Here is a 19,607-nt window from a genome sequence, read left to right as displayed (position 1 = left end):
AAAAAAAATCTGATCCTCAGGTAAGATTCTGGAACTGTGGCCATTTGAAGAAGAAACCAATCTTTTCAGAACAGTCTTACAGGAAGTGTCAACTTGAGCAGTCAATTATTGAGTAAGTAGTGATGGGGAGCTAATAACTGCACCACAGACCACTGTGCAGTAGTGAAAGCTTACAAATGTGAAATAGTGTGTGGTATTCACTCAGTACCATGGTATTCATGAAGTAGGAGGTTTAGGAGCATAGTCAGACGTACATGGTTCTATAATCCAACAAGTTTTCAGAACTATCCAAACAGCCAACTTCTAAACTTTAATCTTCGTAACAATATGCAAATATTCTGCAAGGCTCACAACATTAACAAGTCCAAACAACGGAGAATATGAAGTGGCAAGCACATCCATGAGGTTCTTCTCCCACTTCACCCAGTGCCTGTAAACATTTGTTGAAAATTACTGTGAACCAAAAAACATTCCAGTAGAGTTATGCAAATACTAAAAACATAAGCTCTAATGGTGAAGGATTTAAAGTAACTTACATTAAACTTTCAAACCTAAAATTACAGTGTTACCTCGTTGCAGTGTTGTACAGCTTTTTAAGCACCATGTGAGGATGTACCACTAAGTTACACATTGAAAAGAGGCTGTAGGGGAAATTAGTAAATCTACAGGCACACTTAAGGACACAGTATAAGCTGCACTTGCCTTCAACATGACAAATCCAAGGTTATATTAGCAAGGAGAAAAAGGACAACTTTGCCACTGAGGTTAGCAGTAGCATTGTTTCACAGAGCTGCCTAAACAGCTCTGTGATTCACTATCAAAAATAGTGTAACACAGATTTATTGTCCAAGAGTTCAAAGGAATGATGGGCCCTGATTGATCCCAGGGATTCCATAGGGCATAATCATAAACTACTCCTCAGAGGAAACAAACAAACAAACAAACAACCTGATGGATTAGGTTATTAGGCCTCTATCTGGTGCAAGGATTTGCTGCAGTGACAGCTGTCAGATGCTTGTGGCTACTACAGCAAAATCAACTCCTTGTAGCAATGGTTTGCACTGGTGCAGGTACACCCACTGGGATCACAGGAAAATATTCATCACTGGGCTGAGCCATGCAACAAGAGTAAGGGATTTAGGTGCAGGTCTTGAAAAAATACACTTTTACTGACACCTGAAGACCTTTTCTAAATAGTCTTGCACTTTCATAAACCATATAATCAACAGAAGAACAAAGATTATTGTCAGACATCATATCACTTAATACTGGAACAAACATTACCCTCCATGCAATTAGACCTGACCTTTAAATAGATTAATATAAGACTGGTTTATTTCTGCAGTGCTTAGGTGTGGCTATAACAAGAGTTAAATGGTAAAGTAAACATATTCCTTATGGTTACCTAAACTCTTTAGGTTTGCAGATGTCATCAAATCCATGTTATACCACCATAGCTAAACCTTTCTACTTCCAGATCCAGAGGATGAACCCAGTGTGCTCCATGCCCTTATAAAGCTAAAATGGCTCGCATTAAGGACATTAATGCAGAAATCATAGGAACATGACTTATAATTGTGATGAGAGCACTGCTCCATCATATAATAAACTCTACAGTTCAAAAATAATTTTTTAATGTTACTATAATTTAACAATAAATTAATTGATATTTTCAGCTTCTGGGGGCCACTGGATATGTAATGAACTGCATACAGCAGAACACATACTCTACCATCCTGAGATTTATGTGCTCAGACACTACATTTGGTCCTATTTCATTCACAGACATGCTTATGAGTACCAGTGTTTTGTTCCCTAAAAGGATTTTCATGTAGAAACACAGGCAAAAGCCAGGACAAATTAAATATTTGCCCATGTATAAAATCCTGTTCTTGGTCAGAGCTACTACTCTGAAATGTGTAATGTCACCATAACAATTCCAAAGCAAGTTTATGTTTACACATTCACAGGCTCTACATTTGGATGTGTAAAAATCCAGCACGTATTTGATGGTAAGTAAGAAGAGAAACCTGCAGCATCAGTAACATCAGAAGAAAGGTACCTAAGTTTTTTATTCCAGACCTAGCAAAGTACATGGTGAAAGGAGATTCTTTGTTACTACTGAAAGTACATTTGTATCACTGTTAATGCCACCTCCATTCACCAGTTCTGGCTGTTGACTTTTGTTAGATTCAACTCCCAACTTCACAGACAATGCTGTGTGTCAATATTACATTTGAGTTGGGTACTTTTAATTTTAAGTACTACCCCAGAATACAAACTCAGAACACACGCTTACCAAAACTGGGTTTGTGGCTAAATTGCTAAAGGATACTAAGTAGCAGCCAAATCCAGCACTTCAGGAAGCCTGAGCAGCGGCCCTAGATAGTTTAACTTTCTGCTTAATGAAATATGATCAATGGAAATGCAGACAGGGCTCCAAGGAAAGACTATGAGGAAGCCCAGGCTCACGGACAAGGACTGGAATGGCAATGGAGACCTCCAGTGGGAAGCAGGAGGGATGCAACCTGGTGGAACAAAAGTCACCAGGTAGTTCTCCAAGGTGCTTGTTTGCTGAAGGAGCTCTCCACCTGTAAACTTGACACTCACATGTACAGGATAAACAATCAGTAAACAGTCCATGTTAGTTGCTTGATTTTGTTTGATATGATGAGTTGCTCTAAAGCATCTCGGGACCGATCTGAAAAAGAACAAAGGAATTTCTTGTTATTTATTTAGAATGTAAAGGTGGTATTTGGAATAGGCATACAACACAGTAAAGGAATTCTATGTCTGCTATTATACTTCTTTTGCTACCACAATATCACACTTCAGATACATCTGTAGTAATCCAAACCCTCTTGGTTCTTTTTCCAATCACCTAACTGTAAAGCATCACCAACCAAGAGAAGTTAAAACACCCACAGGCTGTCCTACTCCATTCCACTGTTTCTTGAATAGATGCTATTCTACACTTTTGGAATAGAGTAGGGGTTTAAGGTGCTAATATTTTTCTGAAGTCTTTGGGTCTTCATCAGCATGCTGAAGAGGAAAAAAAAAATACAATTTCCAAACAAACAAACAAAACAAAAAAAATCCCCTCTCTGAAGGTTGCTGCCACATTTCAAATCAAAATTCTCACCTTGCTTTAAAAATCTTAGTTTACAATGATTATTTTATCCAGAAAGTTATTATTTGTTTGGGATTACTTATGGAGTACAGTGTGTTTTTCAGAAAGCAAGAAGGTATGATTAACAAGTAATTATCTTGTGATTAGACCTACCTGTTATCAGTGGGCATCCATGGAACAGAAAAATGTGTATCTTGGGACAACAAGTAAGGACGGCTTCCACAGCGACGTCAGTCAGATTCACACAGCGCTCCATGTGGATCTCCTGTTAGGAAAACAGGAATGACAACAGCCTGTCAGAGCACCCAGAGTTTTCCTTTGCCCAACCCATTTCAAAGATCCCCAGCCAGAAGGAATTATGACCTCTGTGCATTGACCTCATATGTGGTCCTGTACAGAGCAGGAAAATACCCTAAAGAAAAAGACACCTTTTCTGTAAAGAATCTACATTAAAAACATGAAGTGTAAGAGCCTGAGAGGAGAGACGTGGGACTCCAGCCAGCTCTTCAAAATGCTGTTTATTCTGTAAGAGATGTTACAGCAGTCTCAGGTCATGGGTAACAGACCCATGCCTATGGCTGCCAGCTACAGCCTATAGGCAAGCCTGAAGCTGCTTTAATTCTGGTTACAATGCATTATATATTTTTCTTTGCTGAGCATCTTAATACATAGTAACCAATCAGCATCATACACGATACCTTTACTATTACCTCTAGCCTATCACAACTATCATTTCCACATTACAGTCATTATTATCCAACCACATGAGTCAGCGTGTTACAGTTTAAGCTTAAAGTTGTTTTTCTGTTTTTTTGCAGTGGAAAATTCTTAGCCTTTTCTCTACTTGCCACATCAGCCTGTTTGTTTGCCTATGGTATCTTTCTTCTTTTCCTAAGACCTATTTCTGCTTGGTAAAAACATATTTTTTGTTTGTGGTCAACATATCCTTTGGTCTAGTCATAAAACCTCCTTCCAGCTTGACTTAACCTTTGCTTTCTTAGTTGTCCAGTAACAACTGGCTCAGCAATTCTCACTTTAGACATCTATTGTTCTTCTATCAAAACCTGCTTCTGTCTCTAGGCTGTTCTCTGGTTCTGCATTCAGAGAGCTTTCTGTCAAGTACACATATCTGTGAAATCTTCTTGTCAAACTTACATCTTTTCCAACATCAAAGGTGAGTTTTCCCAACACACACATAGCACTCAAGACATCTGAGTAAGCTCTTCAACGAGATTCCAGGGTGTTTGAGTTCTATCACTTTGCCTATGACATTCTCCTACCAACTGGTTGTCCAGGAGAACAGAACCCCAATTAAATTCTGGTGTTTCCCAAATTTTCCCAAAACAACCTCTGCTGAAGTTTCTGGTATTTCTATTTATCCACATGGCTCCTAAAAGAAATCAAAGAACTTCTTCAAGATTATACTAAACCCTGCTCTTTTCTTAATTTCTCTGCAGCTGTACAACTACTGCCTCTTGTACATGCTAGGAAAAGATGAAAAGCAGAATAACAAAACAGGTTATTACCAACTTTCTTCCCCACCTCTAAATTTCCTTACCTATCGATAAATATAACATATAAGAAAAAATACGGAAAAAAAGATAATAAAATCTAGTGAAGTTAGGATTTGGTAAAATATACTTTGGAGATTGTAGGATAAAAGTAAAAAAGTCACTGTCTTATTGCAAAGTCTTTCCAATTCATAAACTCCAAGGATCTTGAAAGAGGACAGCAATGAAAGTCTGCCAGTAAAAACCTTCCCTCAGAAGTAATAGTAACTATAATTTTAAAATGCAGGTATTTTCCTTTGTTCACCCCTTTGTTATTAGGTTAACTCAGTTACCTTTAAATTCTTTGAACATGTTCCACTCACTAGTGCTACAACGCCATCATCTGTTACCTGAGGGAAAAACCACAATGCATTAAAGCTCATTTTTTTCAAGCACAGCTATTTAGATGCAAAAATCATATTAATTTGTTCACTCCCTGCAGTCAGTGAATACACATAACACTACAGTATTTTCTTCCCAGCTAAACTAATAGAGAAAATTATCCAAAGTGGTTTTTTTTCATTCTATGAAATACTGTTTCATCCTCCTGCCACCTGATCCAGCCTGGCTTTCTGCAAGGATACTTCCAACTGTGTAACTGCTATTTCTGCAGCTTCCTTGTCTCATTTAACAGTGGGTACACTAATATGGTCAGTTTAAATGTTTAGGTTTAAAAAGCATTTCTGCTCTACCTAGACCAATTTGGGTTGGGGAAAAAAGTAATCATGGCAGAAAAGTTAAAAAAAGTGTAAACATGTAGTTACTGAGTAAGTTTTTACCTCATTTAAAATACATACAGGGAAACAGCTATATTCTATAAAGGAAAAGAGGCAAGGAAATAAAAAAGCAGTGAAATAAGTCTGGAGAAATAAGAGTTAAATGGCAATAAATAAAAATTACCAAACAAAATATTAAGACTCTTTTGATACCCTACTTCTGGAAAAATCAAAAGAAGAATAGCATCTAAAATAAGAACCTCCTACATGATTTCCAGACTGGCATTTCATTGTGAATGTTCAGTACTGGACTCACATTCAACATAATTTCTCACCATCAGTGTCAACTGAACACTACACTTACTGCAAAAAACCTTTCTCTCGCTTCATTATCTCCCTGTAATTATGGAATATGTTACAGGATTGCCTTTGCAGCTTGTCTCCCCCTTCTCACGCTAAACACTGCTGTTAAATCTTCTTCCCTGCCATTTCTGACATTTAAAATGTCATTCTTTCAGTGTTGACTCTGTAATATAACTCTGACAAGCACAATCACTCCTAAAATATCATTTAATTATGGAGTGTTTACTCCTACTAGGAGCTTGTATTGTTTGACATCCTAGATTATTACCCACATCAGTTTGTCCTAACTGAAAGCAGGCAATAATAATCTGTCCAAGATTCTACTTTCTTTAAATGGAATATTTTGGATTACTTTACAACTTAAAGAAAATTATTACACTAAATAAATATACTAAAAAAACCCCAAGGTAGATTGTAACAGAAGTTTATCTTTGGTTCACCATACATGCTCTAATACCAAAATATGTATTTTTCCAATCACTAATAAGCAAAATATACCCTTCCTTTTCCTTAAGAGGCAGAAATTAGAAATAAATTATGGTCCTAAATCTTGTCAAGAGTAAAGCTACAAGCTTTGAACTTTAAAGTGAAGTAATAAAGCTACAAAGCCCCATTGAACTTTATCATGACAATCTTAAAAAAGAAACAAACGAACGTCAACTGGCCAATTGCCACTGTAGCTACCTGAGTAGATGAGAAGTCCACACTGTGAAGAAATTTGCAGTTTTGTCCTAGTGCCTGCAGAGATGCATCCGTGATGCCTGAGCAGCTGCCCAAGTTCACTATTTGCAGGAATTGGCAGTTGAGTGCAAGAGCCAGAACGCCACTGTCAGTTATATCACAGCACCTTTTGAAAGAAGCCTCACGCAGGTAGGGACAGGACAAGGCCAGTGCTATGACTCCTGCCAAAGAAACAACACTTGAAAGAGGTATTCATTCTTTAACATAACCACCATGCTGAGTCCAAAGGCTCTGGAACAAGTTTTGAGGGAGGAAAAACTAAGATAAAGTAGAAAACATGTTGAGCATAGCACAGTTTTAGCAGAAATCTGGCAGGAGAGTAACCTGATAGCTCTCTCCTAAGATAATTAGTGCTCTAGGCCTGAAATTTACACCACTGGAGAGACTGTTAATTAGTGCTGGGGTGGCATTGGGGATTTATTTTTTAAGCAATATGTACCCTAGATATATTCTTTGCAATTTATTTCAATCTAACAAGAAAAATAAGCCAGAAATAAGATCCCAGTTATCTTTGCACAGATAACACACCTTCTGAAGTAATTCCAAATCTGTTCTCCTTGCAAGAATTTAAGTTGATTTTTTTCAGCTGCTTGCAGTGACAAAGCTGCAATAATGCATTATCTGAAATATCACAGTCTCGGAGGTCCAGAGACTCCACAGCAGGGTGCAATACCTGTAATAAAAACCCACCATTTCAGTCAGACTCTGCTATGCCATCAAACAGGTGCATTTTTATATCAAAAAATACTTGTAATATTAGACATCACATAGAAGTTTGCAATAGAGGGTGGGTTACCAGTCCTAGGAACTAAAAACTAAAGAAAATCTGGTATATTTGTGCAACAGTTCATCTCCTACAGCATGAACTGTTTCTGTGGCATATGGAGCAGGAACACATTAATCCTGCCACTTAAACAATGGAAATACAATCTTGGTGGTTCACTTGCTACATGTGTACCCAGCACAATGCCCTCACACTTGCTAGCAAAACTATGGGGGCAGAAATCTGCAGTGCAAAACACAAAATACTGACTTTGATCAAAACTTCAACTTGCATAACAGATAAGAGTGATATTTGGAAGGTATTTTCCCCCAAAGTATTGTTCTCACCCACACACTCTCTTTTGCTCATAAACAAGCACTCTCATTACCACACCAAGAAGACGTACCAAATTCTCATTAAATGGGATCTTTCACTCCCCCAAGACCCAGATTGGAATTTTTGTGAAATCTTTCCCAAGAGAGCATTTATGAAAGCTAAACCCAAAGCAGTGGAAGGCATCAGATTTTAGTAACAATAGCCACCAGATACTCCCTTCAGCTTGTCACTCCCATCCTTAACTCCCAGGGATAGAAACATAAATTTCCAAACTAGCAAAGATAACAGCACAGCTGACAGAACTGTTAAAGGCCTATTCCTCCTGTTGTTCACTCTAACAATGTACAATAAAGACATTAAAAGGAAAACTGGCAAATATATAAGATTTTGAGATAGACAAAGGGTTCCTGGATGCAGCACACACAAAAAGACATTTAAAAATACAAGTTTATATTCTGCAGATACTTGCTGAATGGCTTTATAAAACTTTATGGTAATAGGGATTTAGAATGCATGTGGATGGCTGCTCCAAGCAAAAAGCAGAGTAAGGGGAGAAAAGATGCATGGTAACACAAATTTGGACAAGAATATGGAGGTAAGACATTAAATAAAAGTATACACAAAAATTCAGATTAACAGAATTTCATCTGAAATTTAAGCAAAATTCAAGCAAATTACAAGCAATTTCAAGGAAAATTCTTTTAAAAAAACCCTGAAAAACAGAGAGAGGACATGAATAAAAATAAATGAGAAACTGTTAGCAAAGAAAGCTAATATATAATATGTCCAGAGAAAATCATTACAACTATGGATATAATTGCAGGAGATTGCAGGAAGAGAGAAAGGAAAAACACATAAAAAAGAACCAGAGCAGAATTTCCCAGAGTTACATGGAAAATAGGCTCCAAGAGAAGGCACTGATGATCTGCTGAATGAAGACAAATACAGAGGAGAAATACAGAGGAGACTTTAGAAAGAGACAGCAGAAAAGTCTGTAAATTAAGGTCTCCAGTTTATTTCCAGACTAAAAATATCCTAATGGATTTTGTGCATTCATACACACAAAATCACATGGCTTTAATTATATAATCTGTTATGATGTTTTGAAATTATTCCTTAATGAAAAGCTAGCCTAAACCAGATTTTGTCCAGTCAATTTTCCCAAAGAACTTGATTTTTACTCAAACACTTACTTTGTGTAAGCACAAAATCATCTTATCTAAAGCTAAATTGTTTTGTTTGCAAGTTTTCCACAGTGCCTCTGCCTCTAGTCTTGGCTCCACTATCATGACTCTGAAAAACTGAGAATATTTATCTCTTGAGTTACAGGTCTAAGCAGGAATGCACAGGGAGTCATTCATTTTCTGTTTCACCAAGGCAAACCTTTAGCTTCCTCCAATTCTCACGCTTCCCTTTGAGGCTGAACAAGATAACAGTAACAGACAGCAAAACAGATGTGCCCCTGAATTTACAGCTGAAGAAATGTCATTAACTGGTGTCATATCGAAACACTGACACACATCAGTGTGCAAAAGGGAGGGGATAATTTGAACTATCGATTCCTAGCTCTGCCATCATTATCTTTCAAGGAACCAAAATTTAAATAAATTAGTGTCAATAGAATTCTACCAACAGTATTCCAACAATTCTGCTGAAATTCTTTATATAATATATATATGTAAAAAATTATGCAGGAGTATCTCAAAACACACTTCACTCATGAACAGACTGGTGTGCAAGAGAGGCTACTTTCCTCTCCCAAAACAGACAGTATAGTTTTAAATGGATTCTTACCTCACTGATATTTGCATCAGTTATTTGCCCTTGCCTACTCATTAATTTGATCAGTTTATCCTTTATATTGGGTGGCAATGACTTAATATCTGCAGAGTATCTGGAAAGGTTCTTTGTCAAACACTGAAGGCATCTGAAATAAAGGGAAGTTAGAACACAGTCAAAAAGAGGCATTACATGGCAGAACTAGAACAATCCATCTATATATTGTCATCTTCTGCACCCAGCTATGGTTTCCTCAGAAAGGAAACTTTCCTTATCAGTTTCAGCTGTTCCATGTTACCACTGATTCAGCTGTTGCCCTTTTGGGTCAAGCTCATCCTTCTGTGAAACTGTTCTCTAAGCAGCTGGAGGCAGAAATCAGCCCCTCAACCATTTTTTTCTGTGCCTTCCTCAAGCTGTCTCTGAAATTCACAGTTGCAGCGTGAGCTGTTAAGTGTCTGATCTGAACGAAAATCCCCTTGACTAAAACTCTGAGGACACAGAAGCAACACTGCCAGAACAAGTGGCTGAGTGCAGGGGGCAGCAGCAGCCTGGAGTAATGCCAAATTAAATTCAGCATATAAGCACAGCTCTGCAGTCCCTACAGGTAACAAGTTTTGCAACAAAACTTTGTGTGGCCTCAAAATATCACCAAAGTGCAAGAAATTAAACTCACACCAAATAAAAACTTTAAAGATGTCAAAATATTAATGCTTTATAATCTGAAGGGTAGCACAGACTTAAGGCAGGAAAGAAGCAAGGTTTCCAGCATGGAAGCACATTTTAAAAAGTCACTCAAGTTCCTATAGTGTAGTGAGACAAACTTTAAGGAATTTAGAGATTTTAGAGGAGTTAAGATTTTAGTTAGAGATAAGCTTTATTGAAGTTAATTAAAATAAATATGTAGGCCTTGATGAACTTAAGAGTTAGTAGTTAACTAATAACTGACTGCTTGTCAACACAATGTTTGTTAGCTGGGCTTATAATGAAGAATATAGAAACTAACAAATAGCTTTTAGTAACATAAGACAATTGTGGGCCCCCTCTGTTCTGAAAACAACTGAAGACAGGGAATGGGAGTTCTACCAAGGTTTAATTTGTCATATTTGAATTGAAAAGGTACAAAGGTCAGAACGAGAAAGACTTCATTTATTTCCTCATTTTGGGACCCCTCCCCATGAAAGGGACCACTGACCCATTTCAAGGAACAAACTACGCACGCTTAATAGCTTTTGAACTAATTAGTATAGGAAGCTGAGAATGGGACGTACCAAAGTTATGTTATAAATGAGAAGCCTGACTAGGCCAATATTCAAGCAGCAATCAATTTATTAATTAATATAATAAAGTATGAGCAATACAGCGCTGGGTACAGTGGGGGAAGTTTTCCTTCCAGCTGCACACCGATAGTTGAGGCTTACAGGTATTTATAGGGGTACTCATAAGCTTTCTCAGCAGTTTCCATTCTCAATTTTTACATCACAGTTCTATACACTATAGTGATTTAGTTTTTCTCAGGATGTATCTCAGAAAGGAGTATCCCCAGACGGTGGGGTCCGGCTTCTGAAAGAAGAAAGAAGTCTCCCAGCTGGTGAGGTCCAGATTCCAGATGTGGGTCCACCTTTTAATTGCAAGGACTAAAATCTCGTAACAGGGATGTCCAGCTTCCCTTGGTTGAAACTATCAATCCTTGAGTTGATGTTCATCTTCCCTTCTCAAGCTGCTTTTCACTGTTTTGTTAAGGCATCAAGATAAGCATGTTTCCTTTTTATATATTCTAAAGCTATAGTTTCAAAGATCCTTACTACAAGCAATATTCTAAAATTATACTTCAAAAGGTTATTGCAAAACTCTTTAAGGCTTAGCTACAAGCAGGAAGTTCCTGTCAAACCACAACATCCTTAAAGCTTTAATTCAAATGCTCCTCAATCATTTAAGACTTATAAAGGTTAATTGCAAACAAAGGATAGGTTCAAAGGCCTTTTCCATGCTTTACTTCCTCAGCTATTTATTAGAATTCATTTTTATAAGTGTCCCATGGTCGGTTTCCACACATCACAATGACAAATACACACATTGCCTGTATGTACCTGACACGAAACACAGCTTTGTATTCCACAGTTGTGAATATGTATTTGTATTTTGGGTATTCAATACTTGTATCAATAAAAGGACTCTGTAATCACCTGTACATTGCAGTGTGTATTTGGGAGCTATCCCCCACGCTGCCCTGTGTCACAAACACACACTTTCTAACTTTAGAGAGCTTTTGTCCATCACAGTTGGATATCAGTACAAGATCAATATCCATAAATTTTAATAAATCAGTAGGATGAGCACCTCTAGCAGGTCACTGCAGAGGACACTGTATGGAGGAGAGATTTCAAGCAGAACCTGGGCAGTTAAACCCAGGCCTTGCCTGCAGACACCCCTGTATACCCAAACACACACCAGGACCACCTTCAACTCATTCCCGCAGAGATGTGCAAGAATTCCACACCTTCACAGAACCTCAGTGACTGCTGGATGAACTCGGCTGACTGATCAACAGAGAAGCCTGTACCAAGCTCTGTCTCAGTACATACGGGTTACACCATCCACATTCTTTGTTTTGAGATTAAACACCTTATCTATATACAACATTCCTTTACTTGACTGCAGAAATTAAGAATAGTTGTTTACCTCTAAAAAAACCCAATCTTCTCAAAGATAGTAAACACACCATTTATTACCATCTCTGAAGACCACAGATGTGAACCTGCTCACAGGCAGGAGCTGTGCAACATGGTGAGCAGAAAGCAGGGGTTTGTCTCACTAATCCAGCTCCAAAAGGGGCCTCTAAATCTAAACCAACTGCTTAGCTGAAATCTGCAGAAAATACTCCAAACCCAACACAGATACATGGAAATCAATGTGAGCTATGCCAACTCTTACCATGGCATATTAAATTTAGTTTGAATGGTTATTAAGATTAATCACGTTCTTTTCAAAAAGCTGGTTGATATTCTCATAGTACAATACTGATTTGCAGTTTACACAATTAATCATTTAAATTAGAAAGGTTTTCACAGTAATTCTACTTTATAGGAAACTATAAAGCACTTATTGGCTACACCATGGCAACTATAATCTTCAGTGCTTTAAGGTAGGAATAACAATCTAACTGTACTCTTTGCTAGCTATTCTTCTTTTATCTTTCAAATGAAACATTTTATTCCTGTGCTGTTTCTAACTTCCTCTGGAACACAAAGGAATTTGACACTGACAGATAAAGCAGAGAATAGAAATGTTCAGCTCCCCTTCAGAGTTACAAGATAGAGCTTAAAGACTAAGTAGCGAATTATATAAAATAATAAAAAAGTTGACACACAGGATGCTAAAAGTAGTTGCAACCAGTGGATAAACAGACAATGAGGAATACAGTGGTTTTTGTGCAGAAGTTATGTAACAAGAAGCAACTGTGCATGTCCTAAGAAAGGTTCAAGGCAAAGTCACTTTTTGCAACACTGGGGACACTTGGTGAGACCCTTTCAGACCCTCTAGGACTTCCAGTGAGATGTGGATGCATGAAAATTAGTTCTTGGAAAGCGATGTTTATGTATCAGCCAGGAAGCATGCTTTAAAGAGTATGTATGAACACTATGGAATAAACACCTGGTAAAGTGTCACCCTATACTCGCTTAGAGGAAAAATCCTTCAAATGTGTCCAGCTATTCAATAAAGAATGCCTGCTTTCTAATACTTCAAATTGTGTTAGAAAATTTATTTTCTAGCCAATTTCCGTATCAACATGGACGAAAACTCAGAGCAAAACACCGTTCAGTGGATTCTCTGGGGCCAGGTGACGCCAGCGACCCTCAGCCGTCCCTCCACAGCCGGATCTGTCAAGGATCACATCCTGGCACCACCCTGCCAAACCGCGTCACCCCTGTCACTGCCCTGTGACTCCTCCCCGAGGGGCACCTCAGACAAGCCCCGCCACCTCTCCCGCCGCTCCTGCCCGCACCCACAGCGGCCGCGGCCGCTCCGCCACCGCCGCCAAAGGCCTCCGAGCCCTGAGCCCCTGGCAGGGCGGGCAGCCGGCAGCCTCTCGGGGCGGCACTCACAGGTCCAGGAGGAGCCGGACTTCCTCGCCGGCGCCGTCCCAGCTCATGGCAGGGAGCGGGGAATGCGGCGCGGCCCGAGGAACGCGGTGGGGAATGCGGGCACGCCGGCCCAGCCCGGCCCGGCGGTCGGTGCCGAGATGGCGGCGGCGCCCGGCGGCATGCCGGGAGATGTAGTCCTGCTCCCGGCCCGCCTTGGGAGCGCCTCCCGGAACGGCCTGCAGCGCTGGAACACCCCGCAGCAAAAAACCGGGGCTCTCACTCCCCATTTCCACAGCTTAATTGTTAGGAGAAAGTGTTCTCCCAAGCCTGGGAGAAGTGCAGGGGAGGCTGGGAGCCTTCAGACAAGGGCCACTGTGGTTTTAAGGGCTCTTTCCTCCTTGGTGCCATCAGTGAGGCATTGCACAGCAGTTTCCTGTTACCGCATCCATCCGCAGCGATAAGAGCCTGCTGTCAGCCAGCTCTTTCATCCTGCAGTTAATTTTGTCTTTGATTTTGGTTTTTTTTGGGGTTTTCTTGGTTCTTTTTCCCTTCCTTTTTGTATTTCCGCTTTGTCTTAGGTTGCAAATACAAGATGTGGCTGGGGGTGTGTGTTCTATTGCCGTCTGTTAGAGGTCAGGCAGCTGTCTTCTGTTAATTGGGCCACCTGTTAAACCAGGTAGGGCAGTTTTCTTTATCTCTTCCACAACCCACCCTCCCTCCAAAATATCTTCTGTAAGTGGGCCATTGAGTCTGCAAGACATAACCTCATTGCTGATAAAATTACATCATCCCATTGTGAGATGCTGCGCCCACGGGGAGGAGCCAAGCATTCCTAACTGGATATGATCTGAGATTTGGAACACCACAGCAGCCTTTTCCTGCTGGATTCCCAGAGGAGCAGATTTCTTCTCCACTGGATTCCCAGAAGAAGACCAGGCCCATCTGCACCACCACTAGACCTTCAGAGGAAAACTGCACCCTTCTACAGGATCACTGCTTCAACAGATGCTGGTGCATGATGACGCTGCAAATCCTAAAATATATTTTAGGATTGAATAATTAGAAATATCCATTAGTAGGTAATTGGATGATTCAAGTTGTACCATTGTGGTGAAAGCTATAAAACCCCCTAAAGAAAAATTGCTTGTATGTGACCAGCTTGATTGTGACACCTCATGCACGTAATTGAATATTTATCCTTGCAATGCTAATCAGTCATCATGAGCCCGTTACTGAAACAAAGGCCAACAGGCCAAACAATTTTTGTCTGTTAAAAACGCATTTATTAAGCCAGCTGAGAGAAAGCATTAGAGTCTGTGCTCTATGCTCTGTTTCATATAGATTTCAGTGGGTTTATACAACATTTTTACCACATTTCCCTCTTTCCTTTTTTGGTTAGTATTTGATAAGCAAGTGGTTAGGTATACATTCCATTCCTACTATATATTTAACCTATTGTTGATGCAAAACCACCCACTCTTCCTTATCTTTTACCTGTACATATTACATCCAGCTGCTTGTCTTCCTGTTTTGCCACTTTTGGTTACTATATTTCTTTCCCATTTTTAGCTATTTTGTTATACTGAAATTAATGTCTTTATTTTGTTAGGTTATAGTCATGCCAATACTTTAATTCACATCTGTTAATTACAATCTCCTGGTTCCATTGGCAGGCTTCCCTGTAGTTCCCTTTCCTGGGGTCAGGAGACATGATAAAGCTGTAGCAAACTGCGTGGTACTGACATATTCTGTGTGCCTCAGTGACAAACCTAAACAGCACACAGGCCTGGCTGACAAGCAACCAGTTCTTTTCCTATTTTTCACAAGATTCAGTTCACCCCTTTCTCCAGCAGTGAGTCTGGAAGTGGGTAGTGCTATGAATCAAGTTATATATGCCTAATTTAATAAGCAACAAAATTGCATTTAGCAGCAATTTTAATTGAACAGCAATTTTGTATAAATGAATACAATCAAGTATATTAAATATAAGCAAGCATATATAAAATTTAGCAGTGATTAATTAGGTATGATTAAGGTTCATATAAAGCATAAGCAAAACCAACTAGGGTACAGGGTGGGCTTCTCACCCTGCCTCACGTCCGAAACAAAAGAATCCAAAGTAAACCTTACATACTGCATGCTAATACATATCCATCAATAATTTTCCGTAAATCCCATCCTATTTTTGATTATTGAAATCTACATCACTATACTGCATGGCACATGCTCCGTTGTTGCTAGGGGGTCTCCTGGCTTTTTGGTGGTCTTTTCAGAGGAAGGCTCACCTCTTCCTCACTGCCCTCTGAATAACCTGGCAGGTTGCAGATGTGCATTAAGCTTTGTGTCATGTAAGTAAGCATTATGTTCCAAATAAGTCTTATTACTTTATAGATAGGACCTCTACTTTAGATTCCATATCTGGAATCATCCCAACTTTGCTCATCCCAATTCTGCTTTAGGAATCGTCCCAACCTTGTTTGTCCCAAGGCTGATTCTGCTTTGGGATCTTGCCTATCTCAATACTACATCCTGTGTCCTGTTTCTCACATGTTACATCTGCAAAGGGCCCATCTGTTTACCCTTTATTACTTTATAACAAATATTTTATAAAATATTGATATAGTTATGATTTAATTAGCACAAATCATATCCATTTATCACAGTAGTAATATGTTCCTCCGCTTCTCAGCTGGAAGTAATTAAATAATTACTAGCCCAGTGACTATAACTGTCTAACCTCAGGAGCTGCTTCTGAAGCAGTTCATGAACTGCCAAACTTCACACACCTATGCTGTATCTCAAACTGGCATCAGATTATCCCAAGGAGCAGACAGATGCTGCTCCGAAACTGCTTTGGCTGCAGGCAGCTGCAGGAAGGACTTCAGCCACATCAGCCTGAACATGTGGAGAAACTGTACTGATAAAGCACCAGGCTATAAAGAGTGGCTCAGGAAATGCTCTAACACAGACTCTCTGCAAAGAGTGACCTCAGCTTGTGGGATTGTTCCTCCCCAGCTGCAAAAAAGCACTTGCCTTGGCTGAGCTCCATTAGGTTCCTGTCTGCTGATTTCTCCAGCCTGTCAGTTCTCCCTATTCAGAGGGACATCATGAGGTTGCCAGATAAAAAATCTTCTGCACCTTGGTGGGCTAACACAATGTTTATTCTTCAAACACCACTGGCCTATGGAACTGCACAATTTCCATTCTGCAAGAAGAACTGGAAAGCAGCTAGCCCATGTGCCAACTTCTACCAGTTCACTGGACAGTCAGGTATCACTCTGGGGTCAACCACCAGGGACCACCTAAGAGACTCCCAGAACATAAGAATATGTGCATAAAGGGGAGGGGAAAAGTTAATGATTTCAGGGAAATGATTGTCATATGTATGTTTATTCTGGAAAACTGTCGTGGTTTGGCCCAGAAATGTGTTTTTGGAAAGGTCTAAGTCGAGCCAATCAGGGGCCAAATTCAAAATTGGCATTTAAGGTAGCCACTAAGAGTTTGGATACGCCTCTGAGAACACACGGGGGTTAAAAGCAGGAAATTCTCAGAGAACTTCCTCTTTGGGAATCCGGCGTTGGTGAGTAGAGTCTGGCCTCTCCCCTGCCCAGCTGCGCCTGGGTGGGGGAGGCCATGACAGGGAGGAGGCCGGGAGCCCCAAAAGGTGCAGAGGTGGAGGAGAACATGCAGGGGTTGATGAGAATTGAGATGTCTGGGCAGCCCCCCCGGAGAGAGGGACAGAGATTGTGCTGGCAACTCAGCCGGCCAGAAGCGGGGGATGCGGCGAGAGAAGTGCCCGGCAGATGTGGGAGTCCTTGGGCAGGCAGAGTTGAAGATTTTAACCCCTTTGTAGACTAATAGAAACCTTACAAATACTGAATCCTCCTGAATCAGGATGAGGTGAGAGAGAGATGAGAGATGGGCAAGCGTGAGGAAAGCTGGAAGAGAGAAGAATCCTGAGTGGAAGAGATGATGGAGTGGCCTTGGGCTGGACTCTTTCTTGTATAGCCATGGACAGACCCGTGTTTTTCCCTGTGACCCAGAGACTGTATTTAGGGGGAGGCAACACCCGGGAGTCAAGAGTGAAGCAGCGGCGTGAACAGAGACGGCTGAAGGGGGTGTGGGATGCCCTCTGTCTCCACAGAGAGGAAGATCTCTGTTCATGAGGCCCCTCGGCCCCAGGGGGTGAAATTTGGGGGGGACTGGTGTCCCAAGAGTTGAGAGACTGCTGTTTCTGGAAGTGGGTGGAGCATCTTTAAACGGGGAGCCCTAAAAGCAGTCCTGGCCCGTGTCCAGTGGTGAGAGCACTGGACATGGGGGGGGGAGAAGTCACGAGGGCCGATGTTCTTTGGGTGGGGCCATGGATGACGCGGAAGCACAGGAGGTTTCAATTGTGCTTCCGGGGGAGGCCCATGAGGCAAGGGGGGACTCCTCTCTCCCTGATGGATTTGAGGGTTGATAATTTGAGGGGTGGTGGATCTCTGGAGAAAAGGGAGGGGGAGGAGGAAGGTATCTGGAAGGTTTTCATTCTTAGTTTAGTATGTGTTCCTTTCTAGATTTGTAATAAATAAAGTGTTATGTTTTTTTTTCCCTCCATCCCCGAATGAGAGCCTGCTTTGTTCTGTTCCCGGGTCACATCTCACAGCCACCATTTTGAAAATATACCCTTCATGGGGGCCCTGGCATTGTGCCAGGGTCAAACCATGACAAAAACTAATGAATATGCATGTAAAATACAGTATTTAAACAGGAGCTTTTCTTTATTCAGCATGCACAATATTTCAGAGGACAAATCCCCTTGTGCATCCAGCACTGAATAAAGAATACCAGCTTCATAATACTACATTGGTGTTAAGGGTTTTTTTAATTATTATTTTTATCTGTTTTGGGGAACAATGAGTAACATCAATCACTATTTCCAGTTCTGAATCATCTACAAACTTGGGAGCATGCACTTGACATGTCGCATTGTCAAGGTCATTAAGGAAGATGTTGCATGATATGACCTTAGTATTGACGCAAGGGACTGGTCTCCAGCTTGTCTTTGTGCTGCTGGTCCTTTGAACTCAGAAGCTGAAGCTGTTTCCAATCTACCTCACTATATAATTATCCAGTTCACACTGGGCTGGATAGAAACCTGATCAAGCTCAATGGAAACCTGATCTAGTTAACATGCGCCTGCTCATTGCACGGATGTTGCACTAGATGACCTTTAAAGATCCCTTTCAACCCCAACTGCGTTATAAAGACTAAGGCAAATGCAGCATTGAGAACCTAAATCTTTCTATGTCTGCTTTGTAGTGTGAAGTTCTGGTTCTGTTGAATCTCAAAAGGAAAAAAAAAGCACAAGATGCTTAAGAGAAAAAGGTGTTTTTAAAAGTTAGTCTTACATGTCTCCTGCAATGCTGGGAAACATGCAATGCAGCAGACCGGGACAGTCCTCTTTGGTATAGCCACTGCTGTACAATGTTCTGTGACAAGGTTCAATAGCCCCATTGTTCCTCACATCTTTACAGTACTCTTCCAAGTAAAACAAATCCATCCATCTCTTTCTGTACAAACCAAATGTTCTAGAAGGGTACACACTGAGGTTTGCTCAGGAAAGCATTAGATTTTCACACATTCCTGTGGGAACAAGCCCTTACAAAGAGCACACACAGACTGCATTGTTAGTGGCAGCACACGTTGTATGCTGAGGTTCAGTGATCCCTCATGCTAACATGTGCATCTCTGTGCCCAAAACCTAGCTAAATTAAATTCTGCTAAGTTCTACTTGAAGTCACCCACGTTTGCAGTACCTTTCGTGGTGGCCCACTGCAGCACTGTTTTTTTACCAGGTTCCAGTCACATTCAGGGGTGGGTGCACATTTTCTATTGTGGAAGCACTTCTTATTGCCTTGACCAGATTGATTTGGTTTTCCTAGCTCATCCTTGCAGAGTTAGACAGTTCCTTCTGACTCACCTGTGCTTATGTCCAGCTCTTTTTACGCTTCCTTTTCATGAATTTCTTTCCTTGAGTTCAGTCAATCTCTCCTTGCACGTCCATGCAAACCCTCCTGCCATCCTTTCAGGTTCTCCTGCACAGCAGGATAGGCCATTCTTGAGCTTGTAGAAAGTGAATTCCTTGTGAGATACAAAAAAAAAAAT

The 19,607-nt window shown here is 40.5% G+C and overlaps 1 protein-coding gene and 1 long non-coding RNA gene across 2 annotated transcripts; one reads left to right on the top strand and one right to left on the bottom strand.

Annotated features, from left to right (window-relative positions):
• Positions 1-287: 287 nt before the first annotated feature.
• AMN1 (antagonist of mitotic exit network 1 homolog) lies at positions 288-13,754 on the bottom strand. Its single transcript, XM_064420948.1, has 7 exons — positions 13,482-13,754; positions 9,394-9,526; positions 7,029-7,173; positions 6,444-6,661; positions 4,974-5,030; positions 3,284-3,395; positions 288-2,701 (listed from the first exon to the last, which is right to left on the bottom strand). The coding sequence occupies exons 1-7, from the start codon at positions 13,745-13,747 to the stop codon at positions 2,628-2,630; spliced, it is 1,005 nt and encodes a 334-aa protein (XP_064277018.1). The 5' UTR covers positions 13,748-13,754; the 3' UTR covers positions 288-2,627.
• On the top strand, positions 13,627-18,323 carry LOC135300930 (uncharacterized). The gene is made up of 2 exons (XR_010362674.1): positions 13,627-14,136; positions 14,261-18,323. It is a non-coding gene; the product is annotated as an uncharacterized LOC135300930 (long non-coding RNA).
• The last annotated feature ends 1,284 nt before the right edge of the window (positions 18,324-19,607 follow it).

Source organism: Passer domesticus, chromosome 5 (assembly GCF_036417665.1).
Source record: "Passer domesticus isolate bPasDom1 chromosome 5, bPasDom1.hap1, whole genome shotgun sequence".
Lineage (NCBI taxonomy): Eukaryota > Metazoa > Chordata > Aves > Passeriformes > Passeridae > Passer > Passer domesticus.
The sequence above is the reverse complement of the archived record's forward strand: the minus strand, read 5'-3'. Positions and strand labels throughout refer to the sequence as shown.